Source organism: Trichosurus vulpecula, chromosome 2 (assembly GCF_011100635.1).
Source record: "Trichosurus vulpecula isolate mTriVul1 chromosome 2, mTriVul1.pri, whole genome shotgun sequence".
Classification (NCBI taxonomy): domain Eukaryota; kingdom Metazoa; phylum Chordata; class Mammalia; order Diprotodontia; family Phalangeridae; genus Trichosurus; species Trichosurus vulpecula.
Genome location: NC_050574.1, coordinates 421,114,908 through 421,134,319, shown reverse-complemented (window position 1 = coordinate 421,134,319; position 19,412 = coordinate 421,114,908). Strand labels below are relative to the sequence as shown.

Below are 19,412 nucleotides of genomic sequence, written 5' to 3'. Positions count from 1 at the left end.
GATACTTTTTTAAATGATCCCATGCGAGAAATAATACAGAATTCCTCTCATACAAACACACATGAAGAGGCTTCATGGCTCAAAGGAAAGAGCACTAGCTTTGTGATGAATGAATGAATGAATGAAGCATTTATTAAGTGTTTACTATGTGCAAAGCACTGGGCTAAGTCCTGGGGATACAACTAGAAAAGTCGGACAGTCCTTGCTTTCAAGGAGCCCATATTTGCCATTAAGAGCAAGATTGGGGGAGCTAGGTGGCACAGTGAATGGAACACCGGCCCTGGAGTTAGGAGGACCTGAGTTCAAATCTGGCCTCAGACACATGACACACTTACTAGCTGTGTGACCTTGGGCAAGTCACTTAACCCCAATTACCCTGCCTTCCCCCTGCACGCCCCACCCCCCATCCCCAACAAAGGAGCAAGACCACTAGGTGGCACAATGGATAAAGCACAGGGCCTAGAGTCAGGAAGGTCTGAGTTAAATCTAGCCTTAGACATAGACATTTACTATATGACCCTGAGCAAGTCCCTTAATCTCTTCCTGCCTCCCTTTTCTCAACTGTAAAGTGGGGATAATAGCAGCACCTACCTCATAGGACTATTCTTAGGACAGAATGAGATAATATCTATAAAGCAGTTATAAGGTTCTTGGCACGTAGTAGGTACTTAATAAACGCTGACACTCAAATAGGGAAAATGACACATATGGAAGGTTTCAGCTGTAAGTCAGATTGAAAGGTCCTTAGGGTACAGTGGCAAAGCAGTTGGTAATGCTTCTTCCTTAATGCCATTTCCATTGATAAAATCACATCAGTTTGTGATGTTGAACCATTTGATGGTGCCAAGGACTCTGGGAGCAAGAACTGTCTTCTAGATCTTCAGTAGCTGTGGCTGTGACACCAGCAGGAGCGGTTGCCAGGCTGCATCTCCACGAGGGTTGTTTTCCCAGGATGATGATGACTTTGGGTCCAGGGCTGGAAGCATTCCTATTCCCAAGGCTCTTGGGTTCAGGGTCCTGGTCTGTTCCCATCAAGGTCTGAGTAGAGATGATGGTCAAGGTGCTGGTAGTTGTTGTTTGACGTGCCTGGCACACTGCCTCCTGCCTTTCCCTCAGGGTGCCCCACTGCTTCAGCTAGGCTGGCTTGCCTGCTATGTGTTTGGCAGCTGATTGAAATTTGGTGGGGATGTCTGGGCCCCTCTTCATAGGAGTTGCTTCCCCGGACGATGGCTGGGTTGGCAGCAGGGTGGGTAGTCTGGGAGGTGCTGCCACTCGGAGGGCTTTTGTGCTCACTAGCCTGTTGGTGGCAATTGGTCAGGAGCTGCTCCTAGTGATGATAAGGAAGGTAGACCCCTTCTCTACTATCATTCCTCCCCCATCAATGATGGCTGTGGGGCTGGGCTTGAAGCAGGTCTGGTAAACACTGCTATTTCTAAGCCCCCTTACCGTCTGTGGGCCTAGAGCTCCAGAAACAGCTGCTGCTGCTGCCACTACCATGGCTGATTCAGTCCCTCCCAAAGCCTGCTCCTGGTTTCCTGGGCCTGGGGCTGTGCTGGTGCAGCCAGCACCGGTATGAGCTCCACTCTTATACAGGTGCGACAGACCTTTCCTCCTGACCTTCTAAGCTGTCTTTGGCATCTTTGGGCTGAGAAGTCTGTAAACGGCCACTGCTGTCACTGATTCAGTTGCCCTGAAGTCTGTTCTGGGTCTGAGTCTGCACTGGCACGGCCTGCCCCAGACTATGCTCCTCTCTCACCCTGATATGATAGACCTTTCCTGCTGACCTTCCAAGTTGTCTTGGGCTGGAAATTTGCTTCACTCTATCTTTTTCTGGATTCTGCTGCTCTAGGATTTTGTGTTTGGAGGGATTTGGGGAGAGCTTAGGTGAGTCCCTGCCTTGACTCCACCATCTTGGCTCTGCCTCCACACATACTTCTCGATGTGGCCTTTGGGCAAGCCATTTAAACTTTCTTAGCCTCAGTTTCCTCATCTGTAAAATGGGGATAATAATAGCAAGTCCTAACTCATGGGTTTCTCGAATGAATATGTAAAGCACTTTGCAAACCTTAACGCACTATTTAAATGCTTTATTGTTCAGTCAGATCCAACTCTTTGTTTCCCCATCTGGGGTTTTCTTGGGAAAGACACTGCAGGTTTGCCCTCTTCTTCTCCAGGTCATTTTACAGATGAAGAAACTGAGGCAAACAGGGTAAATGACCTGCCCAGGGTCACACAACTTGTGATTTGAACTCAGGAGGATGAGTCTTCCTGACTCTAGGTCTGGTGCTCTAACCACTGCGCCACCTTGCTGCCCCCCACCTATAAATTCTGGTTGTTATCATCAATCTAAGATCGCATTAGCTTTTTTTTGGCTACCATATGAAGTGCCACTGAAAACCTCAAATCTTTTCCGCTGCAGTCATGCCTCAGGGGTAGTATGGCTCTGGGGATAGGTTAGCTCAATGTCCTAGCCTATAAAGATCTTTTTATAACTTATGCCATTCAACTCCAAAGTTATACCTGCAGGGTTAGTCATCATCTACAAATCTGAGAAGCATGACATCTACGTACCTTTATACGAGTCATTGATAAAAATGTTAAACAGTAATGACATAACAATAGATCCTGGAGTCCCTCTACTAGGAACTCCTTTTCACACTGATATTAACCCTTTTATGACTTCTGTTTGAATCTGATCATTGAACCCACTCTCCATTCATCTAACTGCACTTTCATCTAGTCTACCTCTCTCCTGCTTGTCTACTCAGACAGCATAAGGGACGCCATCAAATGCTTTTCTAAAATCTACTTTCTAAAATTGTTTCTGTAGGATTGTCCTGATCCAGCTGTCTAGCGACCCTAACAAAAAGGATAGTCTGATATGACCTTTCCTTGATAAAGTCATGATCACTTTGTGATTATCACTTCCTTTTCTAGATGGTTGCAACAAGCTCTGTTCTTAAATTTTGTTCTCTTCTTAAATTTTTGAATTAAAGTCAAACTGCTTGTCCTATAGTTTACAGACTAGATTCACTCCTATTTTCTGAGAAGCAGGATAACATATGTCTTTCTTCAGTCTGGTGGCACCTTTCTCATTTACTGTGATCTTTTGAACATCACTGACATTGGTTCAATAATTACATTCACCATTTCTTTCAGAGCCCTGTGATGCAGTTTGTCTGAGTCTGGTAACCTGAACTAATAAGTTCAGGGAAGCTGTGTTCTCTTTTCTCATACCCTTATTCATCTGGGATTTTAACTCTCTCTTAACCATTCTTATTCTGGCCTTCTCTGTCCACAGACTATTCTTCTTGGCAGAGGAAAAAAAAAGAATCAAAACAGGAGTTGAACAATTGTGCCTTTTTTATGTTGTCCATTATCATCTTCCTATGCACCCTAATACCTCATACAGGCCCGTTTTTTTCCTTAATCCTTCTCTTTTCTTCAAAACCACCAAAAATCCTTCCCGTTGTCTTTATCATTCCTTGCCAGCTTCAGCTCTGAGAATGGATTTTCCTGATTCTCCTAACAGGACCCTGTCATGATTTTCTATCTTTTCAAAGTGTGAGTATATGTGCGTGTGTATACACATACATAATACATATATACATATATATATATACACACATACATACATATATAAGTATATATATATATATATGTATATACACACACACACACATTTAAAATCCAATTAACTGAATGGGTTTCCTGTGCATTCAAATAACTCTCTTGGGTCATCTTCCCTAACTTCTCTTTTTTCCTCTATATTTTTGATGGAAACTGAATTGATGAAGAAACTAATGTCCAAGAGTTTAAGGAACTTGCTCAGGGCCCCATAGCTGGTTAAAAGCCAAGCCAGGACAAGAACAAGAGTCTTTTTTGTGCCTTGTCATCTGCATCATTCTACTAAAGATATTATCCAAAAAATTACATTCACAAACCATGAAATAGAGTGATTTTTAGAGGCCCTTTTATTAATCCATCAGTTACTGTAGTTTATTTTAAGGACAATAAATCTGTCTTATTTGAGGACTGTAAAAAAAAAAACTTTAAAAACATAATGGCAAAAGAAAACTGTTTGCAATGTTCTCAAGGATGTCACCAACCTCTGGTACAACATTTTGCCTCTTACAGGGGAGGATCAGAAACATTCTAAATTCATATAATATAAATCTCTCTTTGCATTATTTCTCATCCAAAAATATATTTTGTCCTTAATCCTATATCTTTAATTTATGAAGACTTGACAGTATCCTCACATATTATAGTCTGGGATCTTATAGCTGAATTCTTTTTCCTAATTCTGTACTAGCTATAGCAGTTTGGTTAATTCTCAGTAATTGAATGGCATAGGACTGAAAGAGAATTTTCTTTAATCTTTAACAAAATTGATAGGCTTAAAAAATCAATATGCAAAATCAGTATTGTTAAGTAACTTGATCTCTGGAAACTCTAGTATTATTTAGTAGTTGTTAAATGGCCCGATCCAAAGATGAAATGAAATTTCTGCAGCTTTCCCTCAATCATAAATATAAATTCCTTGAAGGCAGGAACTGGATTTTTTTCTTTGTATCTCTAAGATACAATGCATATTCACCATATTAAGTTGAATTGAAATACTAATTATAATACATAAGATGGCAGATAGGTAAATCAAAAATTGAAGAAGACATCTGCAGAAAGGAACTGTAGCTTAACACTTAGAATTAAGACTCCAAAAAGGTTCCAAGCTACTTGGGATGATGGGTTACTGGATCAAAATAGAAGACACATTAGGGAAGTACCCTTGGTTTCTGGGGATTATCAAAGAAGTTAAAGAAATATAAATTTAAAATAATCCTATAGAGTAGCAGTACCTCTAAAAACACTTCTCAGGTATGCCATAAGCCATAAGGAAAAGTGAAGACGAATGGAAACACATGAAAAGCACATAAGAACTGCAACTGCCATGAGTGTTTTTAGGTATCTTATAGGAAAGAAAATTTTGTCTTAACTTGCAAAACAGTTAGAAAAACATTTCTGCCCACCCCCTTTTATCCAAAGCAAAATAATACAACTGTCCTAACACCAAACGGATCCTGGATTTGAACTTTTCTACTTCCAGTAAAAAAACCCAACAAAGTTCTAACTAGAGAAACGTGACTCCTTCTTTCCCCTGCTCCGTTTTTATGAACATACAGTTTCTTAAATTCAGTGAGGCAAACATGGATGTGGGCAAACATGTTAGCAGCCACACCCAGCTTAAAAAATTTGTTATGAGTCAGAACAGTCTATTTTAGTGACATGTTCCTTTTTAGAGGAAACAAAATGAATCTACAATTAAAAAACAACTTATGAGTCTTCTTCAAGCATTTTTATTAGACATTACTAATGAATTCCAGAAACTGATAGGTGTCCGAGCCTTCAGCTAGAAATTAAATCTAAAGGAAAAAAAAACTGGAAAGTCTATTATCCTCATAATGTTATTATTCAAAATCTGCATCACTTTTATTTAGATAGTAGAACATATGCAATACTGTCCTTTACCATTTTGACCTGTATACGAAAATGTTAACCTGTTTTTATTTTAGAAGATTGCTATTACGTATCCATACGGTAACATCAAATCAAGAAATATTTAACAGTATGATTAAAAAACAAGTGATGTGTACTCACTGGCCCGATTCCTGGATTTGTATGTGCAGGTATACAAGCTGCAAGGTCTCACTGGAACAGATCGTGGATTCTGGGTCATTTTCCATAACAGCTTGTATGGAAGTACCTTCAAGTTATTGAACACTACCATTTTTAACTTGATGCCTTTATCAGTTCCAAAACCAGTTTTTAAGAAGCTCAACACCTAATAAACAGAGAAGGTCAATGGGAAAGGCTGTGAAAGACAGAGATTAAGACAACTAACAATAACAAAGAAAACCAAATCAGACTATTAATCTACAACTCCTTTCTTGCAAGAGGAAAAAAGTACCCAAAATGAAAGTTAATGTTTAATCCAGTCCTGGTCTTACAACTCATTGGCTAAATGTGTTGAAGGGCAGGGCTAGCCGATGATTGCTCTATGAAATGCTGTGCCTTTCCCTCAGGGTTTGCAGATACTGAGGGTGAGGGCTCAGAGGAAAGAGCCTCTGCCATATGAAGGAAAGACTGTTTATATTACAGTTACTCAAATAAGTTTCCTTCTTATTTTTCTTTTATAAATCCTAAATACTCTACTAATTATTCAATCTGGTATTTAAGAATTTAAGAACAGGCCAATAACTAAAATCCTCTCTTTGAAATTTGAACAGGCAAAATATTATTGAAATATTTTAAAAAGTATTATCCCTTTAAAAAATTAATGTAATTATCTCTCCTGAAATATTTGCATAAGAACCAACTGTAAATATCACTTTTGATACGTTTTAGGATTTTTAGAATGCCTCTAGAAAAATGAAAACCTAAATAGATCAATCCTATCGACCTACAATTTATCTAGAAAAAAAATCTTGGTTTTCTACCAAAAAAAAAATACTGCATCTTAAACAACTGCTAAGATCAACTGTTATGTTATAACATAAAGACATCATGAAATTCACAGTAAATTTGATATACGTGAATGACTTTTTCCCTTCAACACTCAAGATAGCTACAAACCAATTTTCTTCATAAAAGAAGCATTTTTGAAATGTTACAAAATGTGTTATGATTATATCTCCAGCTCTGACCTCTCACTCTGACTCCAAATAGGTTTTTCTCACTGCCCACAGGTAGTGCTTGAAGTGGACCCATAAGGAATAGTTTGACTTTAGGCAAACATATTTCCTTGTGTCCACATTCCTTATCTCTAAAATGGAAATGATGATTTCTTACTGGGTTATTACTAAAGCATGAGAAGGATCTATGACTTAGTCCCAATGTGGAAATTCTCTTGAGGAAAGCAGGAGCAAACAGATCCCAAAGTATTTCTAATTTAGCAGATTCAGTCCTAAAGCATTTCTTTAGGCACAGAGGTTAAATGACTTGCCCAGGGTCACACAGCTAGTAGGTATCAAACTCAGTGTTTCCTTCATGATGACATTAGAAGCAAATGAGTTGGCATATGTGAAAGAAGTTGTGGTGTTGACAAAATTGTCATGTTGATGATGTTTATATGGTGTCCTTTCACCGCCCTTTTCTTTTAACCCCTTTTTCCTTACCAAATTTCTAATATTTAATGCCAACCCATGAGATCCTTGTAGTATAGAAGAAAGCAGTAGCTGATGAGTTTCAAGTATCTTAGTGTGATTCTGTGATTCTGTTATTCCTAAAAACCTGGATTTAGGACATACAAATTTTCTTAGGGTTTTGTTAAAAAACCCATTTAATCACAGAAGTCTTGGATTTTTTCACACCTTTGCCAGTGAACTTCAGCCTACCATATAACCTGTCAAGTAGTTAGGGAAGTAAAGTAAATAAATCTTTCTGTTTAATAAAATGACCATTTTAAAATAAGCTAATGAAGGTGAAGAGGCAATCTGGTTCAAAGACTTCCTGTGAGGCAAGAGGACCTAAATTCTGGTCTTCCCTCTAACATAGCAGCTATATGACAAATGGATAGTCAGTAACTCTCAGTGAACTTGGAGTTAACTTTCTAAAATTGTAAACTGCAAAACTGATGCCCATTTGCATAGGCAGAAGAAGTTTCCTTACTAGGAGTTTTCTGCACAAATAAAATCCAGTTCTGGACCAAAAAGGGAAGAAAAAACTGACTTCCCTTAATGACTAACTTACTACTTTGGGGTTAGTCTATCATATTTAAAGGAGCAGATGCTCCAGGGTGTCTTTAATTATCTTGCGAGTTATTTTTGAAAGTATAGACCCACTCTAAATAAAATTTGAATTCATTTAAATTTTAGAAATAAAGGCATAAGTCATAGGACTTCACAACTAGAAGACATGTTAGTGATAGTGTGGTCCAATTACTGTATTATTTTGCAGATAAGGAAACTAGAGCCTAGAGACTTACCCAAGAATCATATAGCAAGTTAATGGCAAAACCTGTGGAAGAAATATAATGTTATTTCTCAGAAACTAAGACTTTAGTTTTATCATTAGTTGGCCTCAGTTTCTTCACATGCAAAACGAAGTAACAACACTTTTAGGTGAGAGGGTATGTGGTTCACAGGTTCACCGAAGGTCAAGGATGACTACTTTACTCTTTTTTTCTCTTTTTTTATTTTTAGGGAAGAAGGGAAGGTAATTGGGGTTGTGACTTTTCCAAGGTCACACGGCTAGTAAGTATGTTGTGTGTCAAGTGTCTGAGGCCGGATGTGAACTGAGGTCCTCTTGACTCCAGAACTGATGCTCCACTCACTGCGCCACCTAGCGGCCCCGAGGATGACTACCTTAAATGTTGGCGGAAATCTGGCTTATGGTTTTTAATTACATGTAATAAAGTGTTAAGATGGCTATCTTTGCATCTATTGCTCTAAATAATCACAATAATATCTGACATTTGTATTATGCTTTGAGGTTTTTGCAGAGTGCTTTACGTTACTCATCTCATTGGATGGTCAAAATAACTCTGCAAAATAGATAAGATGGAATTATAATCTTCATTTTACAAATGAGGAAATTGAGGCTTAGTGATGTCAGCCATCAAGCCACCTAGGTAGTATGTACACTCAAGCCTTCCTAATTTGCACTCCAGCACTTTTTCTACAATATACCTTCTGAAGCAATACTGAAACCAAAGCAAGCCAAGGCTATAAGCATGTGTTAAGAGCTTACTCTGTGCCAGGTATTACAATAAGCCCTGGAGACATAAATACAAGAAAAAAGAAAGACGATCACTACCCAGTTTCTATTTGTTTTTTTTCTGTTGTTCCTTTATTTCAGTCACGTCTAACCTTTTGTGATCCCATTTAGGGTTTTCTTGGCAAAGGTAGTGGAATAGTTTGCCATTTCCTTCTCCAGCTCAAGTTTACAGATGAGGAAACTGAGGCAAATGGGATTAAGTGACTTCCCCAGGGTCATACAACTGGTAAGTGTCTGAAGCCATATTTGAACTCAGGAAGATGAATCTTCCTGACTCCAGCCGGGCCTGGCACTATCTACTGTGCCACCTAGCTGCCCCATTCTATTCAAATGGGGAAGACGATACATAAAAAGGAAGCTGTAGCTGATGGGGGAAGAATCTGAGAAGAGACATGGTGGCAAAGACAGGAGAGTCAGAAGTATAATCAGGACTGGCATAAATGGTAGCCTCAAAATGGACTCTTTCAAAGGAAATTAGTAATGGGAGAAGGGGGCCAGCATGTTGGAAAAATGCATGAGCTGGCCCCAGGCACTGATGGAAGTTCTAGGGTCGAGAAGGCACCCCAGATAGTGGGGCAAAGTACTTAAAGCCAGAAGCACATCAAAGGGGGGGAATTATAGGATTCAGAGATGAAAGGGGGACTTAGAGAACATTTAGTCCAATCATGTCATTTTAGAAATGAAGTAACATTCTCACATAGATTCTGACTTTCCCAAGATCATGTAGATTAGAAATTAACAAAAATTCCATATAATTTTAGAATTAATTATCACTTAATGATAGAATCTCATAGTCAGAAGAGACCTGACTAGCTGGTCTAACTCCTACCTGAACAAGGATATTCTCTACAGTATAACCAAGTGATTATATAGCAAGTCTCTTCTACAGGCTCAACATCTCTAGTTCTTTCAAATGATCCTCACATAGCAAGCTCTCAAGGCCCTTCCCTCCACAGGTTGCCTTTCTCTGTATATTCTCTGATGTATCAAAGTCATTCCTAAATCGTGGCACTCAGAGCTGAACATAGTCCAATAGACATGATTGAAGATGTGGCTGAATTTCCTTTCTTATAATATATCAATTTTCCTTTACTCAGGATATTAATCATCATTTATTTTCATAGAAAATTAGCTACTTAGAGTAAAAACTCTAGTAATAATTAAGCAAAAAAGGGGGGAAAAGCATGCAACTATTCAAGATTTTTTTAAGTGATAGAAATATGGATAGAAATCAGAGCTTTGACATAGGAAATCAACGTCTTACCTGTACCAATCTATCCTTTAACCCAAATGCTGCACTTTTTCCCATATCCATATCCTTGCTTAAGATCACCAAGCAAGAGAGTGCAATGGAATTTTGCAAGTTTCAAACTGTTTGGCATGTCATTGCATAATTTAACATTACTGTTTAGTAATCACGAAACTGTGTTAGTACTTATAGAAAACTTATACAGGAGTTCCAAAACCTTGGGTGACTTGGGAGATGTTTTAATAAAGTTATAAAAGAAGTTGACATTTTCTAACAGTACTGCCAAGATATTATTATTTATGCTTCACTTGCAGGCCTTCCACTTCACTGAGATTAAGGTCAACAAAGAAAAGTTCCTTCAATTTCTTTCCTTCACACCTTGAAGCTCTTTAATATCTACACACACATTTTCTCTTTCCCTTTCATCTTAGAAGATGTATCCTTCCTCCCTGCCAGCTAATACTGTTTTTACAAATTCATTCTTTTCTACTTTCCCCAGGAAACTACTTCCAAAATCATCCCCCATCTCTCTCATTAATCTTTAATTTCTTGTCCTACACTTGCTTTTTCCCATTTGCCTATAAATATGCGAAGACTTTCCCAATGCTATTTTTTTTAAAAAAAGCCTTTACTGGCTTTTCTATACTATCAAGCTTAAGTTCTAGCTTTCTCCTCCAATTCACTAACAGAAATGGAAAAATAGGCTACACAATTGAAAAGCCTTTCACATCTTTATGAAAATGTGCATTAAGGATATATTTGATGAAAATATGGAAAAAAGAGGAGGCAGGTTTGCGAAACAATATTCTACAGCAGACCAAATCCTGTAGTCATATACCTGCCTGAAAAGTCTTTCAGTAATGAAGAAGATATTGTTTTGATGTTTGTTGATCATCCAAAAAAAAAGTTTTGCCTTCTAAAAACCAAATACAGCTTTAAAGGCTCCCCTCCAACAAGGTACCTCATGCATATATTAATGTCACACAAGATTCCTTGATAAATGCAACCAGAGAGACTTCTAACAAGATCCAGAGTGGGCCTCTAAGCCCAGCCCCTCACTACATTATAAACAAATGTGACAGAGTAATAAAAAACAGTGACACAAGAAGCAAAAGGAAGCAAATTACCACAAGATAATTATCTCAGAATACGTAATGCTGGTCAGACCCACTCTATATCACAAGCTGCAGCTCTGACAGAATTTACCACTCAACAGTACTCTGGCCAGAGGCCATCACCACCAACTTTCAGGAGTTGAAGCCTGTGAATTTAATTAGTGCTCATAATACAGATGGGAGGAAACAGCTGACTGTGGATAAGGGCACAGACAGAAGCTCGACTACAAAGAAATCTAGGATTTAGCGGTTCTAGAAGAGAATGGTTTCCAAAGGAAAGAGGAGAAAATGCACATCTTTCCGTTCTTTGCAAAGGTGTAGATCTGTGGGTATAAAATGTTGTATATATGTCAGACTAGAATGACATATTCATTAATTTTGCTGAATTGATATTTTTTCATTCCTTTTTATTCTCCATTATAAGGATGGCTGGCTGAATAGAGGAGAAGGTAGGAAGGAATGTATTTCAAAATGAATGTCACATAAAAACAAGATATTTATAAAAATTAAAACTACAAAAATGCTTATGACTGGATGGTTAAGTGAAAGGCAGAGTGTAAGCTCACCTATATAGATACGTCTCCGAGTCTTGCCTTGGCAACAAATCAAAAAGTCACATCATCTTTTAAAAGAGAGAATTCACAGAATTTGACTTGCCCTGATTGTATAATCATGTAAGAAAGAACAGAGAGTCATAGAGGGGGGTTGTGTATGTGTGTGAGGGGGAACATCAGAGATTTTGACAAAGCAGGGAAAATGAGCAAGCAATTCAGAAAAGGAACAAATACATTAAATAAATATTGTGGAGTTAAGGAAATAGAGTTTTAAATCTCTGAGGAAGAAAATACTATAACATATTCTACAGGGCTCATAAAATGACTATGCAACAACTGTAAGACCCTCCAAGATAGTTATGAGGAGCAATGAATGAATTTAAAAAACAAATATTTTAAATGTGTATAAAAATGTAGACAGAAATCAGAGCTTTGATATAGGGAATCAATATGATAAAGAGTGTAGTGGAGAAATCCTCCACATACTAGAATCTTCAGCTTCTACGAAAATGAGGAGGAAATATTTAAGATTTTTTTTCAAAAAAAGCAGCAACAGAAGAAAAATGAATAAAAAAAGGAAAACAAGTTTGTAAATTTTAAAAATTAGGTCATTATCCAAGAAAACTGAGTTTGTTAGTTCACAAGGAATTTATATTCTAATGGAGGAGGCAACAAGTACATATAGAAGAAGGAGAGAATAAGTATGATATGAAGAATGAATGAATAAATGAATAAAACATCTACTAAACACTATGTGCAAAGCACTGTGCTAGGTGCTAAGGACACACATAGAAACATAAGACAGCCCCGGCTCTCAAGGAGCTCACGTTTTAATGAGGGAGATACAGTATATGGAAATTTTCATCTGCAAGATAGACCTTGACCTTTCCAGAGGAGATTGCAGAAGGCCTGTACGGGTGAAGTCTATAATTACACTAGCAAATGGGCTGGTTTGCAGACCGGGCAAAAATTTTGTTATCAAGTCCCACTTTGTATGCGGGTCAGGAAGAAAATAAATAAGAAAAGAATAAGAGAATGTGGAAAATGGTGAATGAGATCAACATTCTTGGAAAGGGGCAATTCAAATTAATGTCATTCAAAGAAGGAGATTGGAAGGGGATGGGGATGGTGTAATGGCAATGTGCACTGGAAGATCTTCCCATCCATTAACAGGCCCACGTGACCTGCTTATGTCACAGGAAGCCAAAGTCACATGTGGTGAGAGCAATTTGCTGAACGAGTGGAACAGGAAAGGGTGGAGCAGGAAATAGAGCAGCTAGAACTAGCTGTGCTGTGAATGTGTTTGTGGGAAGGAGGAGGGGAGCAGGGGAAGGTTATGGAATGGAGTGGCTCCCTGCTATGATAATGTGTTTTAATATCTTCGGTGCTTGGATGGATTAGACTTATTGGTTTGGGGATTGGACTTTCCGGGGTCTGAATAAATGTTTTGTTTCTTCTGTCTATATGGACAGTCTGTTATGTTTCACAATACAGAACCAAGTCAGCATATTCATAGCAACTGTTGTGAATGTTGCCATGGGGATACAGATGGCCTTGGAGAGTATTGCACATAAGGTCTGGGGTGAGGGATAGACAGAAACAGACTAGGGGGAAGTCAGAAAGAGAGTGAAATAACAATATAATTCCACAGTAAATTCATTAAATTTGGGATTGGGCAAGGTAATGGAAAAGAGGTGAGGGAAAGGAAGGAGACAGGGATGAGATTAGTGTATGCAAAACAAGGTACAGGGAACTGACTTGGGGCAGCAGATTGAGGGTCAAGCCTAAAGTCAAGAAAACCCATATTCCTGAGTTCAAATCAAGCCTCAGACACACACTAGCTGTGTGACCTTGGCCAAGTCACTTAACTCTATCTGCCTCAGTTTCCTCATCTTTAAAACTGAGCTGGAGAAGGAAATGGCAAACTACTCCAGTATCTTTGCCAAGAAAACCTTACAGAGTTGGACACAACTGACCAACAACAATAACAAAGGTGGGGACTTAACAGGAGTTTTAAAAAATAAAAGATAACAGAGGAAGAAAATAGAAACTTAACAATTTGTTATAAACATAAATGTTAATGAATGAATAAGTGAATTAGTCAATAATTATTAAGTGCCAAGCGTCACACAAGGTGCTAGTGACAAAGTTAAGTGAACAAAATATGTTCAAGATTTTGTACAAGATATATACCAAATTCATACAAAATAATTCAGGGAGGGGAATCATGAAGAAATGTCACTTGGACTCATCCTTGAAGGGAGTCAATGATTCCAAGACTTGAAGGTGAAGACAGAGAAAGAGAGCATTGTAGGCATGGGGGACAGCCTGTGCAAAGGCAGATGAAAATGAGAGATACAATGTCATGCATGGGGAAAAGCAAGTAGTGCAGTTTGAATAGACCATAAAATGAGTGAAGATAGCATAGAAAGATAAACTGAAGCCACACTATAAAGGCCTTCCACTGGCAAAAAGATGAATTGATGGCTTATCCTAGAAGCAAGAAGAGTCCCTGAAGCTTCTTAAGGGAGTGACCTGATTAGACCTTCAGTTAGAATGTAAGATTGGATGCAGGAAGACTGTGGCTGGAATTCTCTCTCATCTTCTCCACCTCCTGGATTCTCAGGCTTCCTCCAAATCTCAGGTAAAATCCTACCTTCTGCAAGAAATTTCTTGGGATTCCCCCTTAATGTTAGTACCTTCCCTTTGAGACTGCCTCCATTTTACCCTATATTTGTCTTGTTTGTATGTAGTTGCGTAGTTACTTGCATGTTGTCTACCCCCAACAGATTTTCAGCTGTTCCATGGCAGAGACTATTTCTACTTTTCTTTGTATTTAGTCTGGAACAGATTTAAGTGGCTAATAAATAATTGTTGACTCGACTTGTCCAATTTGGATGTTATTGTAATATTCCATGCAAGAGGTGATGAGGCCCTGAACTCTCCTAGTTGTGGTATGAGTAGAGAGAAGAAGGCGAATCTAAGAGACATTGAAGAGGGAGAATTAACAAGACTTGGGAATTGGATATGGGGGTGTGGAAGAGTGTATACTCCAGGATGATTTTTAGGTTATGAACTTGAGTGAAAAGAAAAATGCCTTTGACAACAAAAAAAATGAAGTTCAGAAGAGGAATGGGTTCAGGGAGAAAGATGGTGAATTATTTTTTTGACTTAGACTTAGGAGTTTGAGATACCTTAGAGAGACCTAGGTAGAGATGTAAGTCAGGCAGTTGGAGATATGGGATTGGAGTTCAAGAGAGAAATGATGGCTGTGTGTGTATTTGGGAGTCATCTGTGTAAAGATGATAGGTGAATCCATGGGACCAAATCAGCAAGACAGAGATTATAAAAAGAGAATAGGAGAGGGCGTGAGATAGAGTCCTTCGGTATACCCACACATGATGAGCAAGACATAGATGATAAGCCTGCAACAGAGTTTGAGAAGGATAAACAGAAGGCAGGAAGAGAATTAATGCCATGTGAAAACCCAGGAAAGGGGTAGTCAAGAATATTAAATGTTACAGAGAAGTCAAGAAGGATGAGGACTGAGAAATTGCCACTGGATTTGATATAAACAAATCATTTTGTCACCTTAGAGGAATTTGAATTATGATACTGAAAATTACAAAGATTACAAAGTCATGAGATGTGAAAGGGAGGTGAAAAAGAGGAGGCAATAGATGCAGCAGATGGCTTTTTCTAGGAATTTGATGATGAAAGGGAGGAAGAGATATATAGCAATAGCTTGAGAGACAGCTAGAGGTAAACAAAAGATTTAAGGATGGGGGAAATCTGAGTATGTTTTTAGCTACCTGGCAAGGAGCCAGTAAATAAGAAGTGGAAAATTAGGAAGAAAGAGGGGGGCTGATCAAAGGAGCAAGCTCACAGAGAATTGGATCAAAGGCACAAGCAGACATACTCTGAGACTGGAGCAAAAGGGAAGACAATGGGGCAGAGTCTGGAGTTATGTGGGGTAATTTGAGGTATGGAAACTAAAAGGAGAGAGAGCTCTTTATGGCTGCCATCAAGCATGAGGGTGAGGTTCTCTGTTGAGAGAGAAGGGGGAAAGGTGGTATAAGTGGCTTGAGAAGAGAAGTTGAGAATATTACTGTGGGGCATGTGGTAGAGAGTCAACTGGGAATAGTGAAAAGATTGCCTTAAAGATTGAGGATCCAGCTGAGATAAGATAAAAAAAATAGTGGATCAGGTCAGACTGCTTATTCAACTTCCTCTGAGATCTGTGCTTTAATTTAATTTTAAGATTGTGCGGCCTCTGACATGGATTTTCTTTATGTACACTTGATCTAATGTAGCCACTCTTCTTGACTTCAGCTTCTTAAAGGCCATTTATTCTTTTTTCCTATAGTACATTGGGGAATAAGGGTTTAAGAGTCCAAATGTGGTTTCACTGTTATTGATGATGAACATCGACTGCTATAGAAATGCTGACAAATCTGTTCCATTTTCTATCTGTTTTTCGTTCTTTTGCCAGCTTTATCGATTAATACCCCTGTGATAACAAAACTTCATTGAATCTCAAGCCAATCTTTCTGTAGATCTGTTTTCACCTCCACTACTTTTCACTGTTTTATGATGCAATATTGCTTCTAATCTTCTCATATCCTCTCTGAAATCTAACAATGGTATCAATGGGGAAAAAAGCATCAATAAAAAATTTAAAATATATAATTTAGAGATGTTGAAAATCTTAATTTTTTAAATAAATTATGAAAGCCAAGTAGATGTGACCTGTCAACAAATTTATAGCAAAATTCTACAGCAAAAATTAGCATTTTAAAATTTGCCCTCAATAATAACTTAGTAAAAAAATAAAGCTGCAAATGACTGTACTCTACAGAGTAGATGTGGTCTTTAAAAAGTTCAGTTAATCAATTTTTATATAAAAATGTTATTTCCCCAATAATTTATATTATCATCTCGGAAATACTTCATCTTCGTTTATGACTACTCTTTAATTAGCAGGATCTATGTCCCTAAGAGGGATTTTGAGAAGATCAAATGAATTAACATATGTGAAGTACATTGTAAACCTCAAAATGCTATCTGTAACATTCTTTGCCCAGTGAACATATAATAAAGATTATCTTCAAAAATATTCCTTTTTCCAAAATATATCACTTTCCTTTTCTCCTTGATAGATAGCTCAATAATGTCGTGCTGAAGAAAAAAATGATGTATGAATTGTAAAGTGGTATAAAAATATAAGCTCTTATTATTATCTATAAATCATCCCAGAAACCCACAGGATAAACCTCAACTAAGTCGGGCCAAGAATATGAGGAAAATATAAAAGATTAACAATTTATTCTTAGTATCACAATTTCATAGAATCACTTGGTTCAAGGCTTTCTTCTCTATAGCATCTTATTGTCATCAGTTTGGGGACTTCAGTTTTCATGTTGGCCATTCCTCTAACATTGAGGCCATAGCCTCTTCAGCTCCAGTGACTTCTTTCCTCTACCCCATTTCAGCCATGCACTGTCTGCATCATACTTTGAATCAGACCAGCACTTCCAAGATTTTGAAATTCCATTCTCCAACTACAGCCTCATATCCTTTCAACTCTGCCATACTTCTCACCTGTATAAAACCTGTTCTTCACCCCCAGAGTCATTATCAGCCCTTTAACCTCTCCTTATTCTTTAAGTCTTTCTTTCCCAAGTTGCCTTCACTTGTGCCCTCACCCCCCAGTTTAGAAACTATGATCTGAGACTCTGATTCACTTGTCATTGGAGCCTCACAATAACTCTGTAAAGTAGATTCTATTGTTAACCCCATTTTACTGAGGCAGGCAAAGGTTAAGCGACTTTTTTGTTGTTGTTCATTTGTTTCAGTCATGTCCAACTCTTTGTGACCCCATGTGAAGTTTTCTTGGCAAAGATACTAGAGTGGTCTGCCATTTCCTTCTCCAGCTCATTTTACAGATAAGGAAACTGAGGCAAACAGGGTTAAGTGACTTGCCCAGGGTCAATCAATTAGGAAGTGCCTGAGGTCACATTTGAACCCAGGTCTTCCTGACTCCATCCGCTATACCACCTGGCTGCCTCTACCAGTAGTATACATAAATTATTTATAAACAAGTAATTATATACATGTAGGATATGGTTAAAAATTAATGAGAGCTCTGTAGAGTACTGATCTACCCTCTTCATTTTATAGATGAGGAAAACTGGAAGAGGCTAGATAGAAGAACTGGGAAGAAATATAATACTTAGATTATAAAGTGATTTTCTCACAATAGCTCTTTATGTCTGGCAGCTGAAATACTATGATTCCCTTTTGCAATAAGGAAATGGAGACACAAAAGCCTGGCTATGGCGATAAAACTAGTAAATGTCAGAGCTAGGACTTGACCCAGACCTTCTGACTCCAAAACTAGTTCGCAGTATTCTTTCCACCAACCCACAAAAGCATTTGAATTGAATCTAGTCCAACTCCTCACCGGATACCTGAATTAATTCTATAACGCTGCTGACAAATGCTCATCCATCCTTTTCTTGAATACTTCAAATGGGAGGAAACTCATGCCAACCATCTTACGATACCATTCATTCTATTTGCAGACAATTCTGGTTGTTAGGAAGTTCCTAAGCCAAAATATGCTCCCTATTCAGTCTCCCTGCCACAGTCATTCCCTTTACAGAGCTGCTAAAATTATTTTCCTAAAGTAGAAGTTTAACTATGTCACTCCCCTGGTCAATATATTTCAGTGGCTCCGTATTGACTCTAAAAACAATATATTATTTCATTTTTATCTCATCTTTCTAAATTTGTATATATATTGCCTTATGTAATTTATAAATTTTATATATGTATTGTAAATTTCTAATTTTTAAAAAAAATTTCACCAGAGGAATATATATATTCTAAATTATAAATTTCTAAATTATAACTTCTATTCTTTGATCCTAGTTTAGCCTTTTGGAACCTCACATAATAAGTATAATTTCCCTTTTAGGGTACTGATATTTGCTAATCTCACATCAATCAATGCTGATACTCCCAGCAGGGATATACTGATAAATATTTAAAAACTGGCTCCCTGAAGAAAAACACATTCAGGACACATTTTTAAGCTTAATCTGCATGATTAACATTTTCTCCATCACTTTTTCAAGTCTGGACAATCAACAATAAATCAAATCATGATTTGTAACATTTGCTGGTTTCCAAGGTGTAAATGTTCACATCAAAATTTAATGATTGGCTCCAGGAGCTGGCTCCAGCACACCTTTGCCATAAGTAATAACTCTTTCATTGTGCATCGAAAGTAAGTGTAAATCTTTTTCACAGAACTTGTAAACCAAAAATATGTCAGATGGTCCTAGACAGTCAACAAGCATTCATTAAATATTTACTACATAAAATGTACCAAGTAGTGGGAATACAGTACAAATATGAGCAAAAAGAAAAACAGTCCCTAACCCTCAAGGGGCTCACATGATAATGACAAGGACAACACAGAAAAACTAGAGGAGGTGGGGAAAGGAGGTACCTGATGGTACACGGTAGCTTTTTAGGATGGCTGCTCTGGGCTATTCCTCCAAATGGAAGTGCTGAGAAGAACCAACCAATGGGAGAAGAGACCCATAGGAATTGATCAAGAAGTGACTGAGGCATGGTGAAATACTTTTTCTGCCAGTTTCTATAGTGGGGCTCTTAGTCAAAAAGAAATACTGGAAATTTATTTTGAAAACT

General features: G+C 37.9%; 1 protein-coding gene across 2 annotated transcripts in view; it reads right to left on the bottom strand.

The window, feature by feature from the left end:
- Positions 1 to 19,412, bottom strand: part of CA5B (carbonic anhydrase 5B) — a 52,692-nt gene that overhangs the window by 30,236 nt on the left and 3,044 nt on the right. The window contains exons 2-3 of one of the 2 annotated variants that reach the window (XM_036746566.1): positions 7,985 to 8,016; positions 5,659 to 5,842 (exon numbers count right to left, since the gene is read on the bottom strand). In XM_036746566.1, coding sequence (XP_036602461.1) covers positions 5,659 to 5,788 — 130 coding nt within the window. In that variant the 5' untranslated portion in view covers positions 5,789 to 5,842; positions 7,985 to 8,016. The remainder of the gene's footprint in view (positions 1 to 5,658; positions 5,843 to 7,984; positions 8,017 to 19,412) is intronic. The other variant, XM_036746565.1, reaches the window with a different exon arrangement.